The sequence below is a fragment of the Panthera tigris genome, chromosome D1 (genome assembly GCF_018350195.1).
Source record: "Panthera tigris isolate Pti1 chromosome D1, P.tigris_Pti1_mat1.1, whole genome shotgun sequence".
Lineage (NCBI taxonomy): Eukaryota > Metazoa > Chordata > Mammalia > Carnivora > Felidae > Panthera > Panthera tigris.
The window spans coordinates 108960176-108985107 of NC_056669.1; the positions used below are offsets into that span (position 1 = coordinate 108960176).

The 24932-nt window shown below is 46.1% G+C and overlaps 1 protein-coding gene across 6 annotated transcripts in view; it reads right to left on the reverse strand.

The window, feature by feature from the left end:
* PC (pyruvate carboxylase) overlaps positions 1-24932 on the reverse strand; it is a 108362-nt gene that overhangs the window by 50203 nt on the left and 33227 nt on the right. The window contains exon 1 of one of the 6 annotated variants that reach the window (XM_042957995.1): positions 362-462. The exons of the other annotated variants lie outside the window; for them this stretch is intronic. Within the exon in view, the coding sequence (XP_042813929.1) occupies positions 362-364 (3 nt within the window). The 5' untranslated portion in view covers positions 365-462. Of the gene's footprint in view, positions 1-361; positions 463-24932 lie in introns of those variants that run through there. 6 annotated transcript variants of the gene reach the window in all.

The window sequence follows — 24932 nt, forward strand, 5'->3', positions numbered from 1 at the left end:
TTCCCCCAGATATCACCACCACACAAAGGCACTCGGGCCCAGAGCTCAGAGCCCCTAGGCCCATCTTCCTCTATCCCCAAGTTCTCAGGCAGAACCCATTTCCACTGTCAAATAGGGTTTGCCCACTTTGGGCTCCTCGGTTTTGTCCATTCCTTTCCAGAGCTGTCCCCACAGGCCTATGAGCAATGATCCAGCCCACCCTTCCCCTGGATTCTTGTCTCTAAGGACTGTTCCCAGAATCCCTCTGCCCTCTTCTTTCCTAAGTAGCAAGTTCCAAAGGGAAGAGAAACAATGACCACAGTGTGTACACAGCCCCACCCGGGACAGTGTGCCTATGACCGCTGAGAGGTGGTCCTCTTACCATTACAGGTGGTCTGCAGAGCCCTAGGGAGGCCACGGCGTTCCTGGTACTGGAATACCCAAATCTGGGCCCTCTACCCGCCGCCTGTTTATAATTGACGCCGCCTGTTTATAATTGATGTTCTAGGTTAAGCCTCTGTCAATGACTCTCTAGAATTATCCCCTCCCTACAGCTCAGAGGAGAGAGCCAATCTCTGGCCCAGGAGTTGACCTTGAACAGCCTGTTTGAGGGAAGGGAGAAAACAAAACCAGGTCAGGGGTGAGCTGGGAGAGGGCAGTCAAAACCACTGCCCACAGATTAGCGGAAGGATTAAAGGGCAGTGGTGTTTGGCTTTTACAAAGGAAAGAAAGCCAGGGATAGGAGAGTCAGCCAGATGAGAGAGCTTCTGGCCTAAGAAAAGGAGCAGAGAAGGGTGCCTGGGTGGTTCAATCAGTTAAGCATCTGACTTCGCCTCAGGTCATGATTTCATGGTTTGTGAGTTCAAGCCCCGCGTTGGGCTATCTGCTCTCTGTGGCGCAGAGCCTGCTTCGGATCCTCTGTCCCCTTCTCTCTCTGCCCCCCGCCCCCTGCTCTTCTGTCCCCTTCTCTCTGCTTCTCCCCACCCCCCCCCCATGTTCTATCTCTCTCAAAAATAAACACTAAAAAAAAAAAAGAAAGAAAAGGAAAAGAAAAGGAAAAAAAAGAAAGGAAAGGAGCAGAGGATCTGACAGGAGAAGAAAAAATGAGGAGTTTGATGTCTTCTTCCTCTTGCTGAGACCTAAGTCTCAAGTTGCCCCCCTGGGATCTGGAGACACCCTGGTCCTTTCTCCTCTGGGGCCAGGAGACAGGATTCCTCACAAGGGCACATGTTACCTAGCGGCTCTTATGGGCTCTTGGCCTCGTCTGACTTCATTAGCAAGGTTTTTAAATGCTTGAACATACTATTAAACCCACTCAGATCGATGCATTTAACACAGTGTTATCCCCACGACCTCTCCAGTCCTGAATAGGGATACAGCTCCTACCCCCTGATGCCACCCCATACCACCAAAACAAAAACCAGCCCAGGCTGAGCTCAGACAAGAGTTCTTGGAGGAAGCACAGTCAATAATGCACATCTCTATCTTTGCTTAGCTCCCTGAACCCGAGGTTAATAAGTCAGAGAGGCCTTCTCTGCTTCTGAGTTCTTGCTCTCTGCCAGGGCAGGGGGCATCCAGAGAAGGAGGAGGGATAATCCAGGGATGGTCCTGCTAATGAAATGTGGGTGCACCTGCTCTGGGCAGAGGTTCTAAGTCAGGAGGAAGTCCGAATGTCAGGAGTCTCTGGGAGACCCACGAGTTAAAGGCAAACTCATTGTGGGAGGGAACCTGCTCACTCCTCTGGGATCCAGGACCTCAACCCTGCACAGGTACTCTGTTCCCACCTTGTGCCCATCTTTCTCCAGAGCCGACAACAAGCAGCGTTCTGCTTCCAAGGAGGGGTGTTAACCACTAATAAACCCTGACAAAGGCAGGCAGCTGCAGATCCCGGAAGAGGAGGCCAGTGACACTCCGGAGGGGCCCTGCCCGGGAACAGTAAGAGTAGAGGGTCGGCTGGAATGCCGAGGCGAGAAACCGGCAGAGGCTCCCTGCGTACGGCACCCTGGCTTCCGAGCCGAGACAGGCCTCATCCTTCCCCGGCATCGGGACAGGCACCCGGTGCCGCTTCCCCGGCTGGAGGCGGAGCAGTGCCACGACTCCCACATCCACCTTGACGCTGCCGTCTGGCCGATGAACTGCTGAGAGGATCAGCCGGAGGCAAGAGTTGGCATCAGGCTGGCACACAGGCCTCGGCCTCATCCAGGGGCAGGGCCAGCAGCGAGACTGGTCTGAAGAACATTTCTACAGCATGAGATCATAGTCCAGTGCTTCACATACCTTACTTCAATCTCCTTAGACCACGGCGAAGACAGGACAGGGACATTTATCCCCATCGACAGAGGGGAACTGAGACCCTCTCAACACAAGTGCACAAACAGGTCCGAGAAGGACCGGACAGTCCGAGGCTACTTAGGAAAAGGCACAGACCCTGGGCAAGTACCCCTGGACACGAAGTGACCAAAATCAGGAAAGATGGGAATCCCTTCACCAATGCTCCGGATATGCTGGCAACACGGGTTCAGAGATGGGTGGTCCTTGCTGCTCACGAGGATAACCAGGCACAAGACAAGAACAGGGCTTCACGGTGAGAAGGACCTGGGCTTGGGTCTTAGCTCTGCTGTGTGACCCTGGGGGAGTCCCTTAACCTCCGAGTCTCAATTCTGTCATTTGTAAAATGGGCATCAACAACACATACCTTGCAGGGCTGTTTGCGAAGGCTCAATGGATCAGATTATGAATAGCCAGTTTCTACTTCCAACTGTTCCCAATTTTTCTCACAGAAGTAGAACCTTCTTCATGAGAGAGGTGGGCAGACAGAAAGGAGAAACCTATCCTAACATTCTACTGTTTCCCCAACTTGTGTTAATCTTCCAGCATCGAAGAACTCAAGAAGGACGAGGGTTAAGGGGAAAGGCTGGTGGTTGAAGAGGCTCCGTTAGATGGCTGGGTACGTACCCACCTCTCCCTGTAATCTTCTCCCAGACACCCGCTGGCATCACAGAGGTGCTATGAAATCTGTACCTTTCTTCCCACAGCACCCAGGTCTGGGACGAGATCCAGAAGTAAGCCACCTAGCTTTGAGTGGGAATAGTCCCAGGAGCAGAGTCCTGCATTCTGAGAGGAACTGAGAAGACCTGGGCCCGTCTAGGGTCGGTCAGAGGAGACTGGGGAAAACTTCCAGTGGCACTGATGCCACTCCCCACGGGACACTTCTCCAGCTGCCTCTGCTCATGCTTTTCATTTCCAGCACATGCAGATCAGGCAGAACAGTAACCCTCACAGGTGTTCCTGCTCCTCCAGATAGAAGCTGCTTGAGACGCGGCCCATGTCTTACTCAGCTCTGCCTGCGGTGAGCATTTCACAGGACCAAAAATATCACCACCGGCGGCAATGGTGGCACCGTGTTTTCTGTTGAGCCCAGCACAGCCTGCCTAGATGTCTCTACCAGCAGTGGGGACACAGAACGCCTGAGGGACTGAGGAGTGGTCCTTGCCCTCAAGGCATTCAGGGCCAGGGAAGACACTAGACATGTAAAGAAGTGAAATGAATTGCTCAGCACGGTGACTACAGTAAATTGCATTGTATATGTGAAAGTTGCTAAGAGAGTAGATCTTGAAAGTTCTCATCACAAGAAAAACAAATGTGTAACTATGGATATTAACTAGACTTACTGTGATCACTTCACAATACATACAAACATTGAATCATTTCCCTGTACCCTTGAAAGTAGTATGTCAATTATCCCTCAATAAAGAAAAGTAAGCGAAGTATGGCGGGTGCTGTCATATAGAAATAAGTAGGGAGGGTGAGGGCCTAAGAAGCAGGTGTCAGGTCTAAGCTAGGGGTAGGTGAAGGGGGAATGGAGTACCCAGAAGGGCATCACAGAAGGTAGCCTGAAAGATGAGGAGAGGGACAGGTGGTCTGGAGGGAAAGGAGGAAGGGCAAGCATCCAGGAAGAGGGAGCCATGTGACGGGGACACCACCTGGCTTTGCGTGTTCACAAGCCATGCACACAGCTTGGCGTGGCTGGGGCGGCAGGTGCCAGAACAAGGCTGGGGAGGATGACGAGCTCACTGCATCACAGCGAAACATAATCATCTGTGCCACGGCTTTCAATCTAAGCAGAACATCCAGCATCAAAAACTGCAGCAATTAACTTTCTATACGATTGTAAAACACTGCCAAGGCCACCAGTTACTATTATTTCCTAGTTTGGGTGTTTTGTTTTGTTTTAGAAGAACAGAAGTGGGGGGTAAGGAGTCAGGGTCTGACTCAGTTAAACCAATGGCAAAGATATTCACTGCTGTTCTGGTTCATGGGTCACTCAGATGTGGAAACAACAGTGTAGACCCTGGGTGTGACAGACCAGATTCAGCAACTCCAAGATGGAACTATCTCTGTCTGTGCTCTGCTCTGGGGGTGGAGACGTGGCAGACAAGAGGCAGATCTTGCATCTGTCCCACACCACCAGGGCAGCTGGACCCCTCTAATGGCCTTGGTCCCCCATTCTTCTATATCACCCCAAATCCAGCCCCAGAGGCATTAAGGTTCTACCACTTCTATGAAGCAAAGCGGGAAGGTAGAATGTCTTTCCTTCATTCAAAAGCTTGTAAGGAATGTCCACTGGGTAATGAAAATGATGCTAGGTGCTCTGAAGAAACAGAGGGAGAGAGTCACCCCCAGAAAGAATCAGCAAGCCACTCGTTTTGACAGCAGCTCCAGGCCAATGAGCAAATGCTTCTGGACTGACCCAATTCAACCCTGGTGTTAATGAGCTTCACAATTTCTAAGACAGCCCCATTCCCTTCGTCCTCCCCACAACTCCCTCTTTCAGTACCACAGCTGGAGCTTTGGGAACGGTGTTCAATGTATAACTCACTCTTTGATTTGGGAGTTTACATGACCCTTTGAACTTTCCTCTCCTGGTCTATAAAATGCAGAGTGATCTGAGTCATCTTGTAGAGCTTCTCTGAGAACTTAACTAGGTCACGTATTTTGGAAATACCTAGGAGAGTCTGGCACATTAGAGCTACCCACAAAAGTAACCCCAATGGTCAGCCCTTGTGATAGCAGCCTTAATCCTTCTCTCTTCCCCTCACACTCTGGGGCTCAATATAAAAGGTAGAAACACAAACGCAAGTGGAGGGGGTAGGGGGCAGGAACAGTGTCAGTGCCGTACAGGATGATGCCTGGAAAGGGAACTGGACCGTGTATCAGAAAAATCCTGGTCCTACCTCTGCTACCACTGATCAGTGCTGTGCCAAGAGGCAAGTCACCGTGCACTCCGGGCTGCAGTTTCTTCAACTACTAGGCCAGAGACAGTAAGACCAGTCCTTCTTCACAAGAACAGTGTGAACAAAAAATAAACAAGAAATCTCTACTGCAGTGCACTGTGCTACCAAAGCGCCAGGCCCTATGGAGACTTGGTCTAGTTGAGGAGAGAGTCGGCAGGAGGGTTAAACGACAAAGTTAAGTCAATGTATATAGTAAGACAAGCATCAAAAAGAATAAAACAGTGAGGAACAAATATAACAAAAGAAGTGCAAGACTGGTACACTGAAAACTACAAAATATCACTGAAAAAATGTGAAGACCTAAACAACAACAACAACAAAACGCCTCATGTTCATGGATCAGAGACTTAACACTGCTAAGATGGAATACTCCCCAAACTGACTCAATGCAAAAGCCCTGTCAAAACCTGCAGCTTACTTTAGTTGCAGAAATTGACAAGGTGATTCTAAAATACATACAGAATGCAAAGGAAGCAGAACAGCCAAAAGAATCTTGAAAAAGAACACAGTTGAAGGATTCACACTTGCCAATTCCAAAACGTAATACAAAGCCATAGTAAACAAGATAGTGTGGGACTGGGATAGGGGACACATAGATGAATGGAATAGATTTAAGAGCCCATAAGACCCTCATATTTACAGTCAACTGATCTTCAGCAGGGTACAAAACAACTCAACAAATGGTGCTGTAACAGTGGATATATTCATAAGCAAAAGAATGAAGTCAGATCCCTACCTCACACCATTTATAGACACAAAATGGATCAGACTTAAACATAAGGGCTAAAACTATAAAACTGTTAGAATAAAATATAAATCTCTGTGGCCTTTGTTTCTTAGCTATAACAGAATAAGTACAAGCAACCAAAGAAAACAGAAATAAACTGGCTCCATCAAAATAAAAAACTTTTGTGCTCCCAAAGACACTAAGAAGGAGAAATGACAACCCCATAGAGTGGGAGAAATTTTTCCAAATCATATAATCTTATCAGGGTCTAATATCCAGAATATTCATTAAAAAAAAAATTTACAACTCAAAAATACAAACAACTTCACAAAAATGGGCAGAAGATTTGAACAGACATTTCTCCAAAGAAGACATACAAATGACCAATAAGTACATGAAAAGATGCTCAACATCATTAGTCATTAGGGAAATGCAAATCAAAACCACAATGAGATACTACTTCCTACCCACTATGGCAGCTATAATCAACAAGACAGACAATAACAAGTATTGGTGATGATACAGAGAAATCAGGACCCTCATACACAGCTGGCGGGAACAGAAAATGGTGCGGCCACCTTGGAAAACCGTGGAGTTCCTCAAATGATTAAATACAGAGTTACTGCATGACCCAGCTATTAGATACATACACAAGAAAAATGAAAAGACACGTCTACACAAAACATATATACAAATAAGCACAATGGCATTGTTCATAATAACCAAAAAGTGGAAACAACCCAAATGTCCAACTGGTGAATGGATAAACAAAATGTGGTATATCCATCCTTACAATGGAATATTATTTAGCCAAAGAAAAAATGAAGTACTATTACTTGTGACAAAGTGAGTGAATCTTGAAAACATCCAAATTTAAAAAAGCCGGAGACAAAAGGCCACATATTATATGATTCCATTTATATGAAATGTCTAGAAGAGGCAAACCCCCAGAGAAAGAAGGTAGATTAGTGGTTGCCAGGGGCTGGGGGTCACAGAATGACTTCTGATGGGCACAGGGTTTCCTTCTGGTGTGATGAATATGTTCTGGAACAGTGGTGTTGGTTACACAATACTCAATATACTAAAACCACTGAAGCACGCACTTTAAAAGGGTGAATTTTATGGACTTCAAGCTGTACTACAAAGCTGTAATCATCAAGACAGTATGGTACTGGCACAAAAACACACTCAGATCCATGGAAGAGAATAGAGAGCCCAGAAATGGGCCCACAAACGTATGGCCAAATAATCTTTGACAAAGCAGGAAAGAATATCCAATGGAATGAAAATAAATACAGTCTCTTCAGCAAATGGTGCTGGGAAAACTGGACAGCGACATGCAGAAAAATGAACCTGGACCACTTTCTTAAACCATACACAAAAATAAACTCAAAATAGATGAAAACCTCAATGTAAGACAGGAAGCCATCAAAATCCTCGAGGAGAAAGCAGGCAAAAACCTCTTTGATCTTGCCCGCAGCAACTTCTTACTCCACACGTCTCCAGAGGCAAGGGAAACAAAAGCAAAAATGAACTACTGGGACCTCATCAAAATAAAAAGCTTCTGCACAGCGAAGGAAACAATCAGCGAACTAAAAGGCAACCGATGGAATGGGAGAAGATATTTATTTGCAAACGACATATCAGATAAAGGGTTAGTATCCAAAAATCTATACAGAACTTATCAAACTCAACACCCAAAAAAACAATCCAGAGAAGAAATGGGCAAAAGACATGAATAGACACTTCTCCAAAGAAGACATCCCGATGGCCAACCGACACATGAAAAAATGCTCAACATCACTCATCATCAGGGAAAGACAAATCAAAACCACAATGAGATACCACCTCACATCTGTCAGAATGGCTAACATTAACAACTCAAGCAACAACAGATGTTGGCGAGGATGCGGAGAGAGAGGATCTCTTTTGCACTGCTGGTGGAAATGCAAACTGGTGCAGCCACTCTGGAAAACAGTACGGAGGTTCCTCAACAAATTAAAAATAGAACTAACCTATGACCCAGCAATTGCACTATTAGTATTTATCCAAGGGATACAGGTATGATGTTTTGGAAGGGGCACATGCACCCCAATGTTTATAGCAGCACTATCGAATAGCCAAAGTATGGAAAGAGCCCAAATGTCCATCGACGGATGAATGGATAAAGAAGATGTGGTATATATGTATACAATGGAGTATTACTCGGCAGTCAAAAAGAATGAAATCTTGCCATTTGCAACTACATGGATGGAACTGGAGGGTATTATGCTAAGCAAAATTAGTCAGAGAAAGACAAATATCATATGACTTCACTCATATGAGGAATTTAAGATACAAAACAGATGAACATAAGGGAAGGGAAGCAAAAATAATATAGGGCACCTGGGTGGCTTAGTCAGTTGAGCATCCAACTTCGGCTCAGATCATGATCTCATAGTTCGTGGGTTCGAGCCCCGCGTCGAGCTCTGTGCTGACAGCTCAGAGCCTGGAGTCTGCTTTGAATTCTGTGTCTCCCTCTCTCTCTGCCCCTCTCCCACTAGTGGCCTGTCTCTCTTTTTCTCTCTCTCTCTCTCAAAAATAAATAAACGTTAAAAAAAATTTTTTTTTTAAAGTAATATAAAAACAGGGAGGGGGACAAAATATAAGAGACTCTTAAATATAGAGAACAAACAGAGGGTTGCTGGAGGGGTTGTGAGAGGGGAGATGGGCTAAATGAGTAAGGGGCATTAAGGAATCTAGTCCTGAAATCATTGCTGCACCATATGCTAACAAACTTGGATGTAAATTTAAAAATAAATTATAAATAAATAAATAAATATAAAAGGGTGAATTTTATAGTATGTGAACTGTATCTCAAGTAAAGCTATTATAAAAATACATTTTTAAAATTAATGCACGTTAAACCTTAAGAAGTTAAAATCCTTGGACAAACAAAAATTTTGTGTTTGCTTCTTAACCACTAATCAGTAGTCTATATACTCCATGACCTCAGAGAGTCTTCTAGGAAGGAGTGGAGAGCTTTTTGTAAGCAAAGCAAATTCAGTGCTGGGTTACTGTGGAATGTGGTACCCTCACTTACATTTATTAATCTGTTTTAAGATAATAATAATAAATACCTTATAGGCTAACAAATATTTTTCATACAACTGGATTTTTAAAAACACTGGGAATGGGGCGCCTGGGTGGCTCAGTCGGTTAAGCGTCCGACTTCGGCTCAGGTCACGATCTCGCGGTATGTGGGTTCGAGCCCCACGTCAGGCTCTGTGCTGACTACTCAGAGCCTGGAGCCTACTTCAGATTCTGTGTCTCCCTCTCTCTTTGCCCCTCCCCTGTTCATGCTCTGTCTCTCTCTGTCTCAAAAATAAATAAACATTAAAAAAAAATTTTTTTTAAAAAAACAAAAAAACACTGGGAAGAGTGGTATTGTTTTACATTTTTTTTTTTAATCTCTTTAATGTCCAGCTTAATCAAAGATGCTGGATTTTCAGGGTACCCGGGTGGCTCAGTCGGTTGAGCATCTATCTGACTCTTGGTTTCAGCTCAGGTCATGATCCCAGTGTTGTGGGATCAACCCCCACATCGGGCTCCAAACTGAGTGGGGAGCCTGCTTGAGATTCTCTCCCTCTGCCCCTCTCCCCCACTTGTATGTGTGTATGCTCTCTCTTCTTCTCTAAAAATAAATAAATATTCTTAAATAAAAATAAAAAATAAAAAACAAAGATCCTAGATTCTCCTATCTGTGCTTCTACATTCAATCTGTTGTGATAAGTCATGCTTATGAAGAAAATCTGGACAACTCGCCCAGGCATGTATTTAGCAAAAGGGAGGAATATTTTAATAATAGCCTTTTCAGACAATTGTGGATACTCCTGTTTGATTCTACACCAAAACTTGACCAACAGTAGTTAATGATAACATGAAACAGGAAACCCTATGAACTTTAATGTACTCTGTTAGGTTTAAATCCACTGGCCCATCTTCAAATATAAATGGGCCTTTTACCCAACATGATTTTGTTGCACACTAGTCATTTAGAAAATACTGGTTCACTGACTCATGCTGATCTTCAAGATGTGGACACATTTTATAATAAAATGTCAAGATACCACATGTGTAATATTACCACCAAGATCATCAGAAAAGTCTAGGTACTGAAAAAAGCTGCCAAGCTCATGATGTTGGATATAAGCTTTCCAAAATTCCAACCGTGGCGCCACAGTTCTAATTTTGCCATTGGTAATAAATGCTATTAGTTGTTTTCTCTGAAGCAACAGGTTCCCTAGAACCATTTTTCAAGAAAAAGTCTGTCAAATACCCAAGTCTGAATAACCACAGCAGCCAGTTGTGCTTTCAAGTAAAAACAGCATTCCCTGGAAAAAGTGGCTAGTCCAGCTGGCAACCCAAAGAACCCCAGAAATGCTTGTCCTCAAGCCAACAAACGTAGTTCAGCCTGCGGAGCGCCTTCCCAGTTTATCACACAGAATATTAAGGACGCGCACACGCGCAGAGAAGAGTTAATGAAATGGCTCTCTTTCCGTAACCATCCTGAAGTGACCTCTGAAAATGGTTTGCTACTCACTTGACCCAGAAAATTCCACAAAATCATACAAATTGAGTGTTCAAATCTTCCTGTTCACTTTAAGAACACACATGAGGGGTGCCTGGGTGATTCACTCGGTGAAGCATCCGACTTCAGCTCAGGTCATGATCTCACAGTTTGTGAGTTCGAGCCCCGCGTCAGGCTCTTTGCTGACAGCTTGGAGCTGGAGCCTGCTTCGATTGTGTGTCCCTCTCTCTCTCTGCCCCTCCCCAGCTCTCTCTCAAAAATAAACAAACATTAAAAAAAAAAAAAAAAAAAAGAACACACATGAAATTGCCTAGGCCATCAAGGGTATGCATACCCGAATAGCCACCAAGTATCTGAAAAATGTCACTTTGCAGAAGCAATGTGTGTCATGAGGTGACTCAGCAATGGGTGGGGTTGGTAGGTGTGCCCAGGCCAAACAGTGGGGCTGGACACAGGATCGGTGGCCCAAAAAGAGTGCTGAATTTTTACTGTACATGCTTAAAAATGCAGAGGGTAATGCTGAACTTGAGAGTTTAGATGTAGATTCTCTGGTCATTGAGCACATCCCGGTGAACGAGGTCCTCAGGACGCAGCATAGAACTTTCAGGGCTCATGGTTGGATTAACCCGTACAATGAGCTCTCCCTGCCACACTGAGAGGATCCCCACGGAAAAAGAACAGATTGTTCCTAAACCAGAAGAGGAGGTTACACAGAAGAAAAAGATATCCCAGGGGAGTTAACGAAATGAACCATCTTCACTGAGGCTCCTCAAGGCCACTCAGTGAAGCCGGCTCTATGCAACAGCAAGCGTAAGGAGGCTAAGGGCTCTGTGCCCCCCGCAAACCCCCGCCCGGGCAGTCTGCTGCGGCTGCCCTGACTCCTGCAAAGGCACCAGCTTTGCCCACCTTGGCTTTTGCACCATCGGTGCAAATGTCAACACAGTGGAAAAGACAAGTCATCTCCTGGTATTATTGTGAAAATCATCCTGACTCAGGGACCCCCTTGAAATGGTCTTGGGGACCCCACTTGAAGAGACACTTGTCTAGGAGGCCACTCCCTACAGACTGGGAGAAGGGAAACCAACTTTAAAACAACCTTCTTCACCTCGTGACCTAAGAAGAGGCAAAGAGGTGAGCAGAGAATGAGACAGGATTCCTGTTCTGAGTCAGAGCAGGAGAACTGACTCAGCGCCCTTTCACTGACAGCCTGAAAGGGCCTGGGAGTCTGAGCGGGAAAGACTGCTCGCCTCGGATTTCAAAAGCTTACAAAGGAGCTCCTTCCCCGTTTGCTCTCCGCGCCCCCACACCACCCTTCCGTTCCTTTGACCCCAACACAGAAGAGGCACCTTCAATTCTTAGGACTGTCCCCCCTCCTCCCCCGTTTCCACACCAAAAAGGGCCAAGTGGCAACCGCGTGCAGGTGGAGGAGAACAAGGAGGCAAACGGAGAGGAGAGCAGCAAATCCCATCCCCCGCCTTTGCCAGGCGGCCCCCAGCCTGGGCTCACCCGGCATTCCCACCACATTCCCTTCCTGCGAATTCAGAGCAGGCCTAGATTCCTGCCAACTAGCTCCTCAACTCAATGTGAACACACAGTTCTCCCCGCTTTCCCTGCTGCCACAGCTAGGGTCTCCTGGTAGGGAAAGCCCCTTCTCTCAGCATCTCGGTTCTTACTCCCACCCACAGAGACGAACACAGACCCCCGGGCTCACAGCCCCAACTTTCCACAATATTCAGTAGAACGTGAAGTGAGAGTGAGATCGGATTTCTCATCCTAGACGTGACTGCTGCAACAGCCCCAGCAGAAAAGCCATGGGCCTGGGAGTTCCAACTCGGAAAACAAAGCGCCATTCAGGCCCTGGGGACAAACAACAGGCCCTTATCCTCTTCTGTGGTCTAGGCCAAGAGCTGCTAAGCAGAGCTGGCTGGGCCCAATGACTAGCCCTTGGGCAGGACCACACCTAGGATGTGTGGGCCCCAGGCAAATATTTGGGGGGGATCTCCTCCTCCACAAAAAAAACTTGAGTCACTCACACTTTGCGTTATCAGCACCATCGTGGCTGCGCGATCTCACGTGATCCCACAAAAGAAATACTGTGGCCACCGGTGGGAGCTGCCCTTCTGGAACCGGGCCCAGACGTGCGACCTTGGGACAACCTCTTAGGACATCTGGTTGTCCCCGCACAGGGCAGAGGGCAGAGAGACCCCAAGGGGGCGATGTGGGTCCCACTCCTTTTTGGGAATGCCGAGCCAGAAAGGCACCGGAGGTGGGACACAGAAGATTCAGAGGGAGGTACTCCCAAGGGCGGGACCCCTGAGGTGTGCCTGGCCTAAGGGTGGCACTGGCCCTCGGACACAGTCACAGTCATGGGCTTGAAGGGTTAAAGGGCTGCCTTCAAAAAAAAAAAGAAATCTAGGAACTCACAGCCCGGTGCTTCTTGTTTCCTGATCACCAAGCCCCTGGGTGACCCGAACACGGCTCCGTCCCCTCCACCTACACTCATCCCTGCCTGGTCTCGGCGCAGGCAACAGGTAAGACACCACGAAGCAAGGCCCCAAGGAGACTTTACTGGGAGTTCTTGGAGGGAAGGACTCAGCCTGGTCCAAAGTAAATGGCTGACAAATATGAGGAAAGAACAAGCCCAGATAACCCATAAACTGACGATCCGCTGCCAGGCAAGAGAACATTTGACTCAACTTAGTGACACGAACAGACCCTGCCCCCTGGGGGCACCATGAGGTGCCTAGGATCTCCGTGCCACCAGAGGTCCTAGGGTGTGCCAGCTAGAAGACGCTCACCAGGAGCCCGACTCTGCCAAGGAGGGGGAGGAGCTGGGGGGAAGGAGGGTGCCACTCCCGTTCACAGCTAGGTGGAAAGCTGGAGTGGCCAAAACCTGCCTCAGGTTCCCTGTGTTCTGCCAAGATCCACACCCAGCAGCTGCCTACTGTGGAGGCAGATAACTGCCCGGCCCGCCCTGCCAAGGCGCTCTCCTTCCCCACCACGCTCTCCCTCGCAGCACTTTTCACGGCTGTAATTAAACAGTAACAGGCCTGCTGCCTGTCCTCCCTGCTACCAGGCCACCAGGGCTCCATCTTTGTGGTTCCCTGCCGTGTCCAGCAGGGAACATGGGGCCCGGAACACAAGTAATCAGTCTGGGGCCGGGGGGTGGGGTGGGGGCATGCAGGTCTCTCTCAGCCACACAGTGGCCCCTGGGGGTGAAGGCCAGCTGCAGACCACTCCGCGCCCAGTGACCACGGACACCAAGGGCTCCAGTGGTGATTCGCCATTCGGCCCAGCCCACTGTCTCCACTTAGCCGTGGGCAAGCCAGGCTCATGGCTGCGGATGGCCTGCTCTGCTTGTTGCTGAGCAGTTTTACGCGTGTGGTCTGTGCTCCTAACAAGGTGAAATAGAGCCTAACCTCCCGAGTGACACGGCTGGCTAGAGGCAGCACGCAGCTCAGCCAACTGCCAGGCCTGAGACCACGGCTTGTTCCCCCTGGCAGCCCAGACCTAGCAGAGCAGGAAACCAACAGGCACAGGGTAAATGTCTGTGGCAGTGATAAGCCATTAAGAGGGAGACACAATACTGCAGAATGTCCAGGGGATTGCGTGGATCCAGAACATCTGGATCCCAGGCCTCGTTCTTCGTGACCATCTGCAAAATGAAATCCCTAAATTCCCTCGGGATCACATGTGAGAGTTCTGTGCTTGCCGTGAGGATCTATGCAAACGGGTACAGGTTTCCAGAGATGGGCCTCACCTACCTGGGGTCAGAAGGGAATGCAGAACTGATAACCTGAGAAAAGAGGTCAAGTCTGAAATTCCAGAAGGAAGCTCCTAGGAAAACTGGAAGTAGGCCCGGAGGGCTGATTATCCTTAATAGCAGTCGGTGTGTCTGCTGTTTCTTCCCTGCTCTCAGGTTTTGTCTGGTGTGTGTGTTTCGCCTCAGCTAGGCCAAAGCTTCAGATTAATTAATCTAACACCTAAATACATGTGTGTCAACTGCTTGGATGGATGTAAGAAAGTTACCAATAAGGGGAAAGGGTCTGGAAAACTATTGGCATTCTTGTGTAACAAGGCAGAGATTATCTTTTGGCCTGCATTTGGGTGACCCAGGGCAAGCAGCGCCTCAGCCATCAGGGACAGCAGTGCTCACAACTAACAGCCAGCTGTGGGGAGGGCCTTTGGAAGTTCCAGGAGGGCCTCCAGCTACAGGGAGGGGAGAAACTGGAATCCTGTCCACTCTCCCCTAAGTTACACGTGTTCTTACCCCTATGGAACACCCACCATCCACTGCAAAATCTTGACTCCAAATGCCAACTCCTTCCCTGGCAGCAGCCTGTGAGCTCTCCAGCAGGTAAGGAAAACAACAAATGAAATCCTCTTTCCTCCTCCTAAATAATTTTGCATTAAAGGAGAATTCACACAAAGGCAATCAGAATTCTTGTCTCCACCCGCAGCTCCTGCAGAAGGGGGGCATAAACAAACCACCAGGCTTCACGTCTACTGGAGTCTATGCCTATGCCGCTGTTAACATTTCTACTTCTGACGGTCTCTTTTGGCGGTGTGGGTGAGAAAAGAAGATGGGTGGGAAGATGAGAGGCAAAGGAATAAATAAATAGAATGAATAAAAGGCTTCTCCACCCCTGAAGCTTCCAGATGTTCGGCTCGCCCTAGCCTCAAAGCAGAGCCCCAGCCAAGTGGAGGCCCGCAGCACTCCCCGTCTTCTCCCTGCAGACTCCTCTATCCAAAAGGGCTTCTAATGTGGCAGCTCAGAGAGGAGACAGACCAAGCCCCACAAGCCTGCAGGCCCCCAGCGCCCACATAAACCAGAGGGTTTCAGGAGAGGCCCTGGAGAAGACTCAGACAATCCCGGCACCATGGACCCAAATGGGCCATCTCAAGCCATCAGGTTAGTCTCAAGGGGTAAAATGAATGAAGAAAATATTTTCTATTTTCAAATTCCCCCTTCACTCATACCCTTAAAGAGCATCTTTGAGGAACTTGGGGGAGGGGCTTCCTGTGTGCTATCAGAGGCTCCCCTGAGACCTCCAGGAGCTTGACAAGCTGCAAAGGAACAGAAGCCGATGCTTGGGGAGGGGGGAGGTAGTGACAACAGTGGAACGGGCTCCAGGCCAGAGGCAGTGAATGGGCCAGTCCTGAGGATCTGTGTGCTAGGAATAGTAAACAGACAGCAAGGAGGGGGAGGGGGCTCTAACTCCCAATGCCGAGGGAAAAAATGAGGCCTGGCAGTGAGGGGCCTGGCCCAGGCTCCCCCTTTGAATGAGGTCAGAATCCAAATCTAGGCCTCAACTCTTTGGGGAAAAGATACTGTATTACTCGGGAGGAACAGGAGTTTATAAAACAGGCATCAGGTCAAAGGCACATCAGTGACCCAAACTTCTGCAAGTGATACTGGTTTGAGAATGCAGGTTTCCACAAAGTCTGGCACAAGACACTCGCTGAGTGAATATACAGATGAATGGATTCAGAACAAGACTAGTTCGATCCGCAGTAATCAGACTAGCAGAGACAAAGACAAAGTACGTATGTAAGTAATCTGGAACAACGAGGCTCACTTTACCACGGGCCCAGAATACACCACGCCACTAGCTGGGGTATAGAGGGAAGGGGAAGGGAGGAGGGGCAAGGCAAGGGAGATGTGTTCTCAGACTCCACACGCCAACAAGACAAACCTCAGCCTGCACAGTAGATACCCTAAACAAAGGTGCCAGGCTGTCCATCCAACAGGGCCATCAGCCCCAGATCTCAGAATACGGGCTGGGAGAAATACGGGGGAACAGGAGAAATGGCATGGACCTAAAAGCAGGCGAGGCACACGGACTGTCCTCCAGGGACCTGTTGCAGCTTCACAAAGGACCAAGGGCCAACTCTTGGCCACAGTTTCCTGTCAGCTCCAGGCTCTGGAAGCCACCACTATGTTATCACCAAACCCTCCTCCAGGCAGCCTCACCGGTGGCTCTCTTCCTCCTACTGGAGAACTCTGACCACCTCGGGAAATGGCACTGGGCCTGGACTCACATTTGTTCACTGCAGAGAAATAGGACGGAGGCAACGTGGCCAAGGACAAGATGCCTTAGCCGGTCGGTGGCTCGACTGCCCCCTGACTGCATCTACTTATACCCTCGCCCCCGCTGTGTCACGAGGAAGACAACCCACTCTCACTAGCGCATCGAGGAGTGTGGCAACAACCTTGCTAAAAACTCAACTGTTTGCTAAAAAAACTCCTCCTTTACATCTCTTCAAACCCTTGGGCAGGATTATCTTTATCTTCACTTTAGCCTTAAAGCAGCAGCATTCTAGAGATGAAATAAAAGCAAAAAGAAAACAGAGACCAAGGATAATTTTGTAAACCAGAGAAGGACCAAGATGTTCTGAGCAAAGAACCCTGCTTCTACACCCTGGGCATCATGTCAGATGCTGGCAGGGAAGGGAAAATAAAAGCAGGTGAAGGCTTCTCGAAGGACATCAGCACAGACATGACAAACAGGAAACCCTGGGCCATTGAGAGAAAGGAGCAAGCATGTGGCCTTCTGGCGGAGGGCTGGCCGTGTCGTGCTCTGTCAGCAGTGGCACAGCAACAGGGCCGGCATGTGGCCTGGGTGTCGGGCCAGAGAGACGAGTCTGAAGCTGAGTTTTGCTACTCCATCACTGCACAACTTGGGGCAAGGCGATCACCCCCAGGAGCCTCAGTTTCCTCAAGGTAATACCTTCGACCTCCACAAGAGACCACAGCAGAGCAGAACAAACGTAGCAGCCGTTATTATTTCGCTGCTGATTTCTTTTATATAAATTTAGTTCTCCACAAGGGGGGAAAAAAAAAATCAACCAGCAGGTACAAAACCACCCAAGAATTCTGCTCTCATTTTCCCCACACTTTGGAAGACCCCCTGAGAATTACAGGCTGACAAGGCTCTACAAAGAGAAAGCTGCCAACCCCTATACATCATTTACAAAGGGGTTCCTTCCCTAACCCCCGGCTCAGTTAAACAGGAAAAGGGAGACCCACCATCTTCCTCATTACAATTCCCCTGTGCTTGTGAATGAGGCTATGCGTCCCTTTGTCTGCATCAAGCCCACCCAGAATCTACGATCCCAGAATAGACTTTCTGAAGAAGGAAGGGGGTTCCCGGCAGTCTTAATTTAATCAGAGTGGGGAGGCACTTGAAATCTAAATAAACAGAACGATGACAAGAAGGATGAAGAGGCAGCTATAGATAGATGTACTTTTCATTCAATGAGCACCTGCCCCAACTTCAGATGAAAACACGCTTTCAGTCTTCAGTGTCAATCAGGCAAAGCAATAGCCCGCAGCCCTGGCGGACGTGCATCTACACCTCCAGACAGAAGTGCCTGCTTATCCTGTGCTCTACCTTTCTTTCCTGTCTCTGGTCCACATCCCTCCATGGCTGCGGGTGACGTGGGTATGAGTTCTTTGCCATCCACAGGAAGCCGAGGGCCACTGGCCTCTCCATCCCTGAGAAGGCCTGTTAGTTTTGGCCTAGGTCCTAGGCTCTACCTCACCCTGATGAACTGTCCTGTCCAAGTTTGCCGTTAGCCAAAACAGGGGTTTCAAACAAGGACACAAGGAGTATGTGAGCATCCTCACTGCTGGAAAATAACTCCCAGGGCCACCTGGGTGGTTCAGTCAGTTAAGCGTCCGACTCCTGGTTTCGACTCAGGTCATGATCCCACAGTTCATGGGACTGAGCTCCCTGGTGCGCTCTGTGCTGACAGCATGGAGCCTGCTTGGGATTTCTCTCTCCCTTTTTCTCTCTGCCCTCCCCGACTTGCGCTCTCTCTCTCTCTAAATAAATATATAAATAAACATAAAAAAATAACTCCCAACAGAAAAGCAAGGTACAGGTGGGTCAATAACATCAGCTGCTAAGTAGACAACGGCCTGTCACTGCTGCCATGTCTCACCTCGATCGAGGTTGCTGAGCCATAAGTGCAGCAGAGAAAGGGGACCACATACCACTGTGGCAAGAAGGCAGGCTAGTGAACATCTCTGCCACATACAAAGAGAAAGGAAGAAGTCTTGGAAGTCTACTGCTTCTTTTCCACAAAGGAGCTATGTCACGGATGAAGGCTTTAAATGGGTCGCAGAAAAACACACAGCTTCGGGATTCAGAAAAGCACGAGGCAAAAAAAAAAAAAAACAAAAACAAAAACCAAGGGAGAGAAAAAAAAAGGTAGGAATTAAGGGGGCGTTGACTTGGCAGAACAAATGGCAAACACCATATATTCTTTCTTCTTATTTGCAAACCAGACAGGCATGATCTTCGGACAAGAGGCAATAGCATCCTCGTGTTCTCTGTGTCAGAGAAGGTGTCTGAGAAGCTATTTGGAAAGAAGTGATGAAGGCCAAACTAACTCAAGAATGCAGAGACGATAATAAAAAGAAGGATAGGGCAGAAAGAAGCTCCTTTTCATATTCAGAATTGTCTGGAGGCTTCTGAAAGCTAAAGGCCACAGTCTAGGCAAGACCATTATCTGAATCTTGCTTATAATTAGCAAATATCACCTTTGTGATCAGAAAAGGCAAACACACTATTTTCTACCTGGAAGAAATATATACCCAGCTTATAAATATAAAATGTAGAACTCTTACTGAAAGACACATAATTTAAGGGGCATTATCTTTTTTGAAACAATCTTGAGCAAAAGGTAATTATAGCTAATCTGCAATTGTCCGCACTAATGAAATGGGAATAGCAAGCTTGGATAATTCAATAAATATTTATAGTGTACTGTACTTCTTAAATTCCTAGCATAGTATAGGAAGTAGAATTTTTTAAAAACTATCAAGTCATGGTAAGTTGATAGGACCCCAGAGTAGGTACGTGACCAAAGAGAACTGTTTGGCACATGGGCCTAATAATGTACATACAACATACAGGTGCACTGACAAAGAGAAGTCTAATGTGATATGATTAAGCTTTCAGGTTGCAACTTTAAATTTTTAGTTTTTCTCCCACCATTTTAAAGCACACAATTCAGGAGACCTGGGCAGCTCAGTTAAGCATCCAACTTCGGCTGGGGTCATGATCTCACAGTTTGGGAGTTCGATCCCCCCGTCAGGCTCTGCGCTGAGAGCTCAGAGCCTGGAGCCTGCTTCTGATTCTGTGTCTGTGTGTGTCTCTCTCTCCCTCTGTCTGCCCCTCCCCCACTCACGCTGTCTCTCTCTCTCTCTCTCTCTCTCTCTCTCTCGAAAATAAACATTAAAAAATTTTTTAAATAAAGCATACAATTCATTGGATTTCAGTACTTCACAATGTTGTGCAGCCATCACCACTATCTAATTCCAGAACGTTTTCATCATCCCAAAACGGAACACAGTACTGTTAACAGTCACTCCCCAATCCCTTGTCCCCCCAGTACCTAGCAACTACCAATCTACTTTCTGCCTCTATGAATTTGGACATTTCATATAAATTTCATATACTGTATAGCCTTTTGTACTAGCTTCTTTCATGTAGTATAATGTTTTCAAGGTTCATCCATGCTGTGGCATGTATCATTCCTTTTTATGACTGAGTACCATCCCATTGCATGGATATAACATATTTTGTTTATTCACTCATTGGTTGATAAGCGTTTGGGTTGTTTCTACTTTTGGGCTATTATGAATAATGCTGCTATGAACATTCATGCATATATGACATTTTAAATGTATAATTTTTAACCATCCAGGCTGGCCTCCCTAGTTATGCTTTGATTAATCAAACTATTGAATCCAATAGTCTGACTCCAGAGCTCGACTCCCAGTCACACGGCTGGACTCCTCTCTGTTCCCATGGAAGATAACAGCAGCCCAGAAATGTGATAGATGGCAGAAGAAAGCTGCAGAAATTTGAAAATCATTGACAGTCAATATACATGAAGCACTTAGCTGCATGGACAGAAAACCACCTGACTGAATGTATTCCTTCCCGTCCTCACAGACTAATAGAAGGAAGATTATAGATAATCAATGGAAAACTCTACAAGCTGACCTTTAGAATCCTGTACTAAAACACGCTGCTGTGAGGCTAAATGAGACCACGGGACGCCGAGTGGGAAGCACTTACTCAACCCCCAGCACACAACATGCTTTTGGTAAAGGTTCATTTGTCCACGCAATAAAGAACAGCACTTGGGGTGCTAACTTTGAGTTCTACTCTCCCCACTAGGAAGGGCTGGATGGTGTCAAACCTACTTAAGGTGATAGAGTGGTGATGAAGGCAGGAAACCAGAACATGGGAAACAAGCAATATTAGTAGAATCAGGCCTAAGAGAAAGAAGAGAAAATATGTAAAGAATAGGAGAAACTTACATGAAGGAATAGGAAAGGAAGTCTGAGACAACAAAAATAGAAGAATTTACGTCTAAATTGGCCCAGAGAACAGACTGGTGGTGTGTGATGAGCACAGCATGACAGGCAAATACCAAAGGGACTAAAGAGGGCAAAGACCACCTGGGAGCAGGAGCAGAACCACCAAAGAGGTCTGTCCTCTAAAATGTGTAGGCAAAGTAGGCATTGAATGAAGTCACATATGAAAGTACATTGGAGATGGTAAGGTACTACAGAAAGATGATCATCTATCTGTATGTATGCCAATAATAAGTAGGAGGATTCTGGGAAGATGACAGAATACGAAGTACCAGGAATCTGACTTCCCTCCTAGACAACAACTACGCTGGCAGAATCTTTTGATGTTACTATTTTGGAACTCTGGAGTCTGTGGAAGTCTGGAGTCTTCAATTTCCATGGAAAGTCTTAAGGGGTAGATTGCAGTTAATTTCTGTCAATTTCACCTCTTAGCACAGTAGCCTCTATGCATTCCCAAACCCTAGCCACAAGGCAGGCAGCTGTGTGCATGTTCCTGGAGCAGAGGACACACAACATGCTGGGGCAGGGGTGGGCAAAGAGGACCCTCCAAATAAAGATCTGTGTTCTGATTACTGGCTACTGTTTCTGATCACAGAGGTGCAGACAAAGAAGTGCGTAGTCACGGTTACTGCACTTCCCTCCATTGTCATAAGCCCCCTACCCCTCCCATGGAAGTGAGGGCAGGGGATTTAAAGGGCATGTACCCTCTTTTCTCTCCTTCATGGTTTACTTTTCTCCCTTTGGGAAGCCAGATGTTAAGGGCATGTACCCTCTTTTCTCCCCTTCATGGTTTACTTTTCTCCCTTTGGGAAGCCAGATGTTAAAGACTAGTACATTCAGAAACAATGGCTCACACAGAATTGGAAAGTGACCATGCATGCCAGGAAAACAGAAAACACTTGAAAGACCTTACATATACACCCCAGGCTGATGGCAGCCTACAGTAATTTAGGAAGACAATAAATAAAAACAGACTTTTCCCTGGGGAAAGGGAAGAGTCTGATTTCCAGAGTACCACACTATTAGAATAAAATGCCCAGTGCTCAACAACAACAAAATCACTAAGCATACAAAGAAACTGAAAAGTATGGCCCATTCAAAGGAAAAAATAGAAACTGCCCCTGAAAAAGACCTAATAGCTGATATACTTGACAAAGACTTTAAAACAACTTGTCTTAAAGATTCTCAAAGAACTACAGGAAAAAGTGAAAAAAAAAAAAAGTCAAGAAAATTATGTGGAAAATATCAATAAAGATATAAAAAAACTAAAAAGAAACTCTAAAGCTGAAAAGTAAAATAACTGAAATGAAAATTTCACAGCAACAATTCAAAGGCAGATTTGAGCAGGCAGAAGAAAGAATATGTGAACTTGCAGACAGGACAATGGGAATTATCAAGTGTGAGGAACAGAAAGGAAAAAGACCGAAGAAAAGTGAACAGAGCCTAAGGCACCAGTAGGACACCAGCGAGCACACCAGCATATACACTGTAGGAGCCCAGAAGGAAAAGAAGAGAATATTTGAGGAACTAATGGCTGAAAACATCCCAAATTTGATAAAAAACATGAATACAAACATACAAAAACCTCAACGAATCCCAAGATGAAGTCAAAGAGACCCACAGCAAGACACATTATAATCAAGGTTCCAAAAGACAAAAACAAAGACAATCTTGAAAACAGCAAGAGAGCAGCAAATTGTCACATACAAGGGATCTTCAATAAGGTATTTAGCAGATTAATCATCAGAGACATTGGAGGCCAAAAGGCAGTGGAGTAATATATTCAAAATGCTAAAAGAAAAAACCTATCAACCACAAATCCTGTATGTGGCAAAACCATCTTTCAGAAGTGAGGGATGAATTAAGATAGTCCCAGGTAGGGGCGCCTGGGTGGCTCAGTCAGTTAAGTGTCCAACTTTGGCTCAGGCCATGATCTCATAGTTCATGATTTCAAGCCCTGCATCAGGCTCTCTGCTGTCAGGGTGGAGCCTGCTTTAGATCCTCTCTCTCCCCTTCTCTCTGCCTCTCCCCACTCCTCTCAAAAATAAACATTTAAAAAAATAATAATTCCAGGAGCACCTGGGCAGCTCAGTCAGTTGAGTGTCCAACTTCAGCTCAGGTCATGATCTCATGATTCGTGGGTTCAAGCCCCACATCGGGCTTTACACTGACAGCGTGGAGCCTGCTTTGGATTCTGTCTCCCTCTCTCTATGCTCCCACCCCCTGTTCGTGCTCTCTCTCTCAAAAATAAATACACATTTAGGGCACCTGGGTGGCTCAATCAGTTAAGCGTCCAACTTAGGCTCAGGTCATGATCTCATGGTTCGTGAGTTCAAGCCCCGCGTCCAGCTCTGTGCTGACGCTCAGAGCCTGAAGCTGCTTCAGATTCTGGGTCTCTCATTTTCTCTCTGCTCCTCCCCTCCTCACACTCTGTTTCTTTTTCTCAAAAATGAATAAACATTTTTTAAAAATAAAAAATAAAAAATAAACATTTTAAAAATTAAAAAACAAAAACAAAAAACAGATATTCCCAGGTAAACAAAAGCAGAGGGAGGGTCTGACCACTAAACCTGCTCTGCAAGATAAGCTCAAGGGAATCATGCAGGCTAATATAAACAGATACTAGAAGCAAATTCAAAAAGCCACATGCCGAAATAAAGATCTCAATAAAGGTAATTACATTGGCAATTATAAAACTAGTATTATTGCAACAATGGTTTATAACTGTACTTTTTGTTTTTTTACATCATTTAAGAGACTAATACATTTGAAGGAAAAAAACAATTATTAGTGTAGACACTAGTATTAACGTAATTTAGTTTGTAGTTTCAAATCTTGTTTTCTACATAATTTAGGAGCCTGTTTAAAAGAATTATTAGTTTATGTTTTGGGGCACACAATATAAAGATGTAACCTTGTGACATCAACAACTGAAAGGGGTGAGGACAGAGCTATAAAGGCGCATTTTTTTTATATTATTTAAGCTAAACTAGTATAAATTAAAATTAGAGTGTTACAACTTTAGGATGTTAAATTTAATCCCCATAGTAACTACAGAGAAAATAGCTTAGAATACATACAAAAGGAAAAGAGAAAGGACTTAAACACTTCACTACAAAAATTAAACTGAACACAAAAGAAAAGAATAATGCAGTAAAGAAAGGACAAAACACTATAGGGCATATAGAAAACAAATAATACAATGACAGCAGTCCCTCCACTGGTTGAAAGTGACAGGATAGAGAAAGATATTCTTTGCAAAGAGTAACCGAAAAAGACTAGGGTGGCCATGCTAATATCAGACAAGATAGACTTCAAATAAAAAAAACTACAAGAGAAAGATATATTAATAAAAGGTTCAAACAGCAAGAAAATACAACAATTAAAAACATTTACACACCTGACGACAGTTCATCAACTGACAAAACTGAAGAGAGAGATAAACAGTATCATTGGAGACTTCAGTACCCCACTCAGAATAATAGAACAACCAGACAGAAGTGGACTTATATAACACAACAAACCAACTAGGTCTAACAGATATATACAGGACACTCTACCCAACAACAGAATACACAATCTTCTCAAATGCACATGGGACATTTTCCCAGATAGATCATACATTAGACCACAAATTAAATCTCGGTGGATTTAAAAAGATAGCTATCATACACGTATCTTCTCCAACCACAACTGAATCAGATTACAAATCAAGAGCAAAAGGAAAACTGGAACATTCACCAATTTGTGGAAATTGAACAACACATTTTTTTTAACTTTCTTTATTTTGAGAGAGAGAACGCATGTGCAAGTAAGGAAGAGGCAGAGAGAGAGAGAGAGAGAGAGAGAGAGAGAGAGAACCCAAAGCAGACTCTGCACTGTCAGCACTGAGCCCAACATGGGGCTCAATCTCAGGAACCATAAGATCATGACCTGAGACGAGATCAAGAGTCGGACACCTAACCG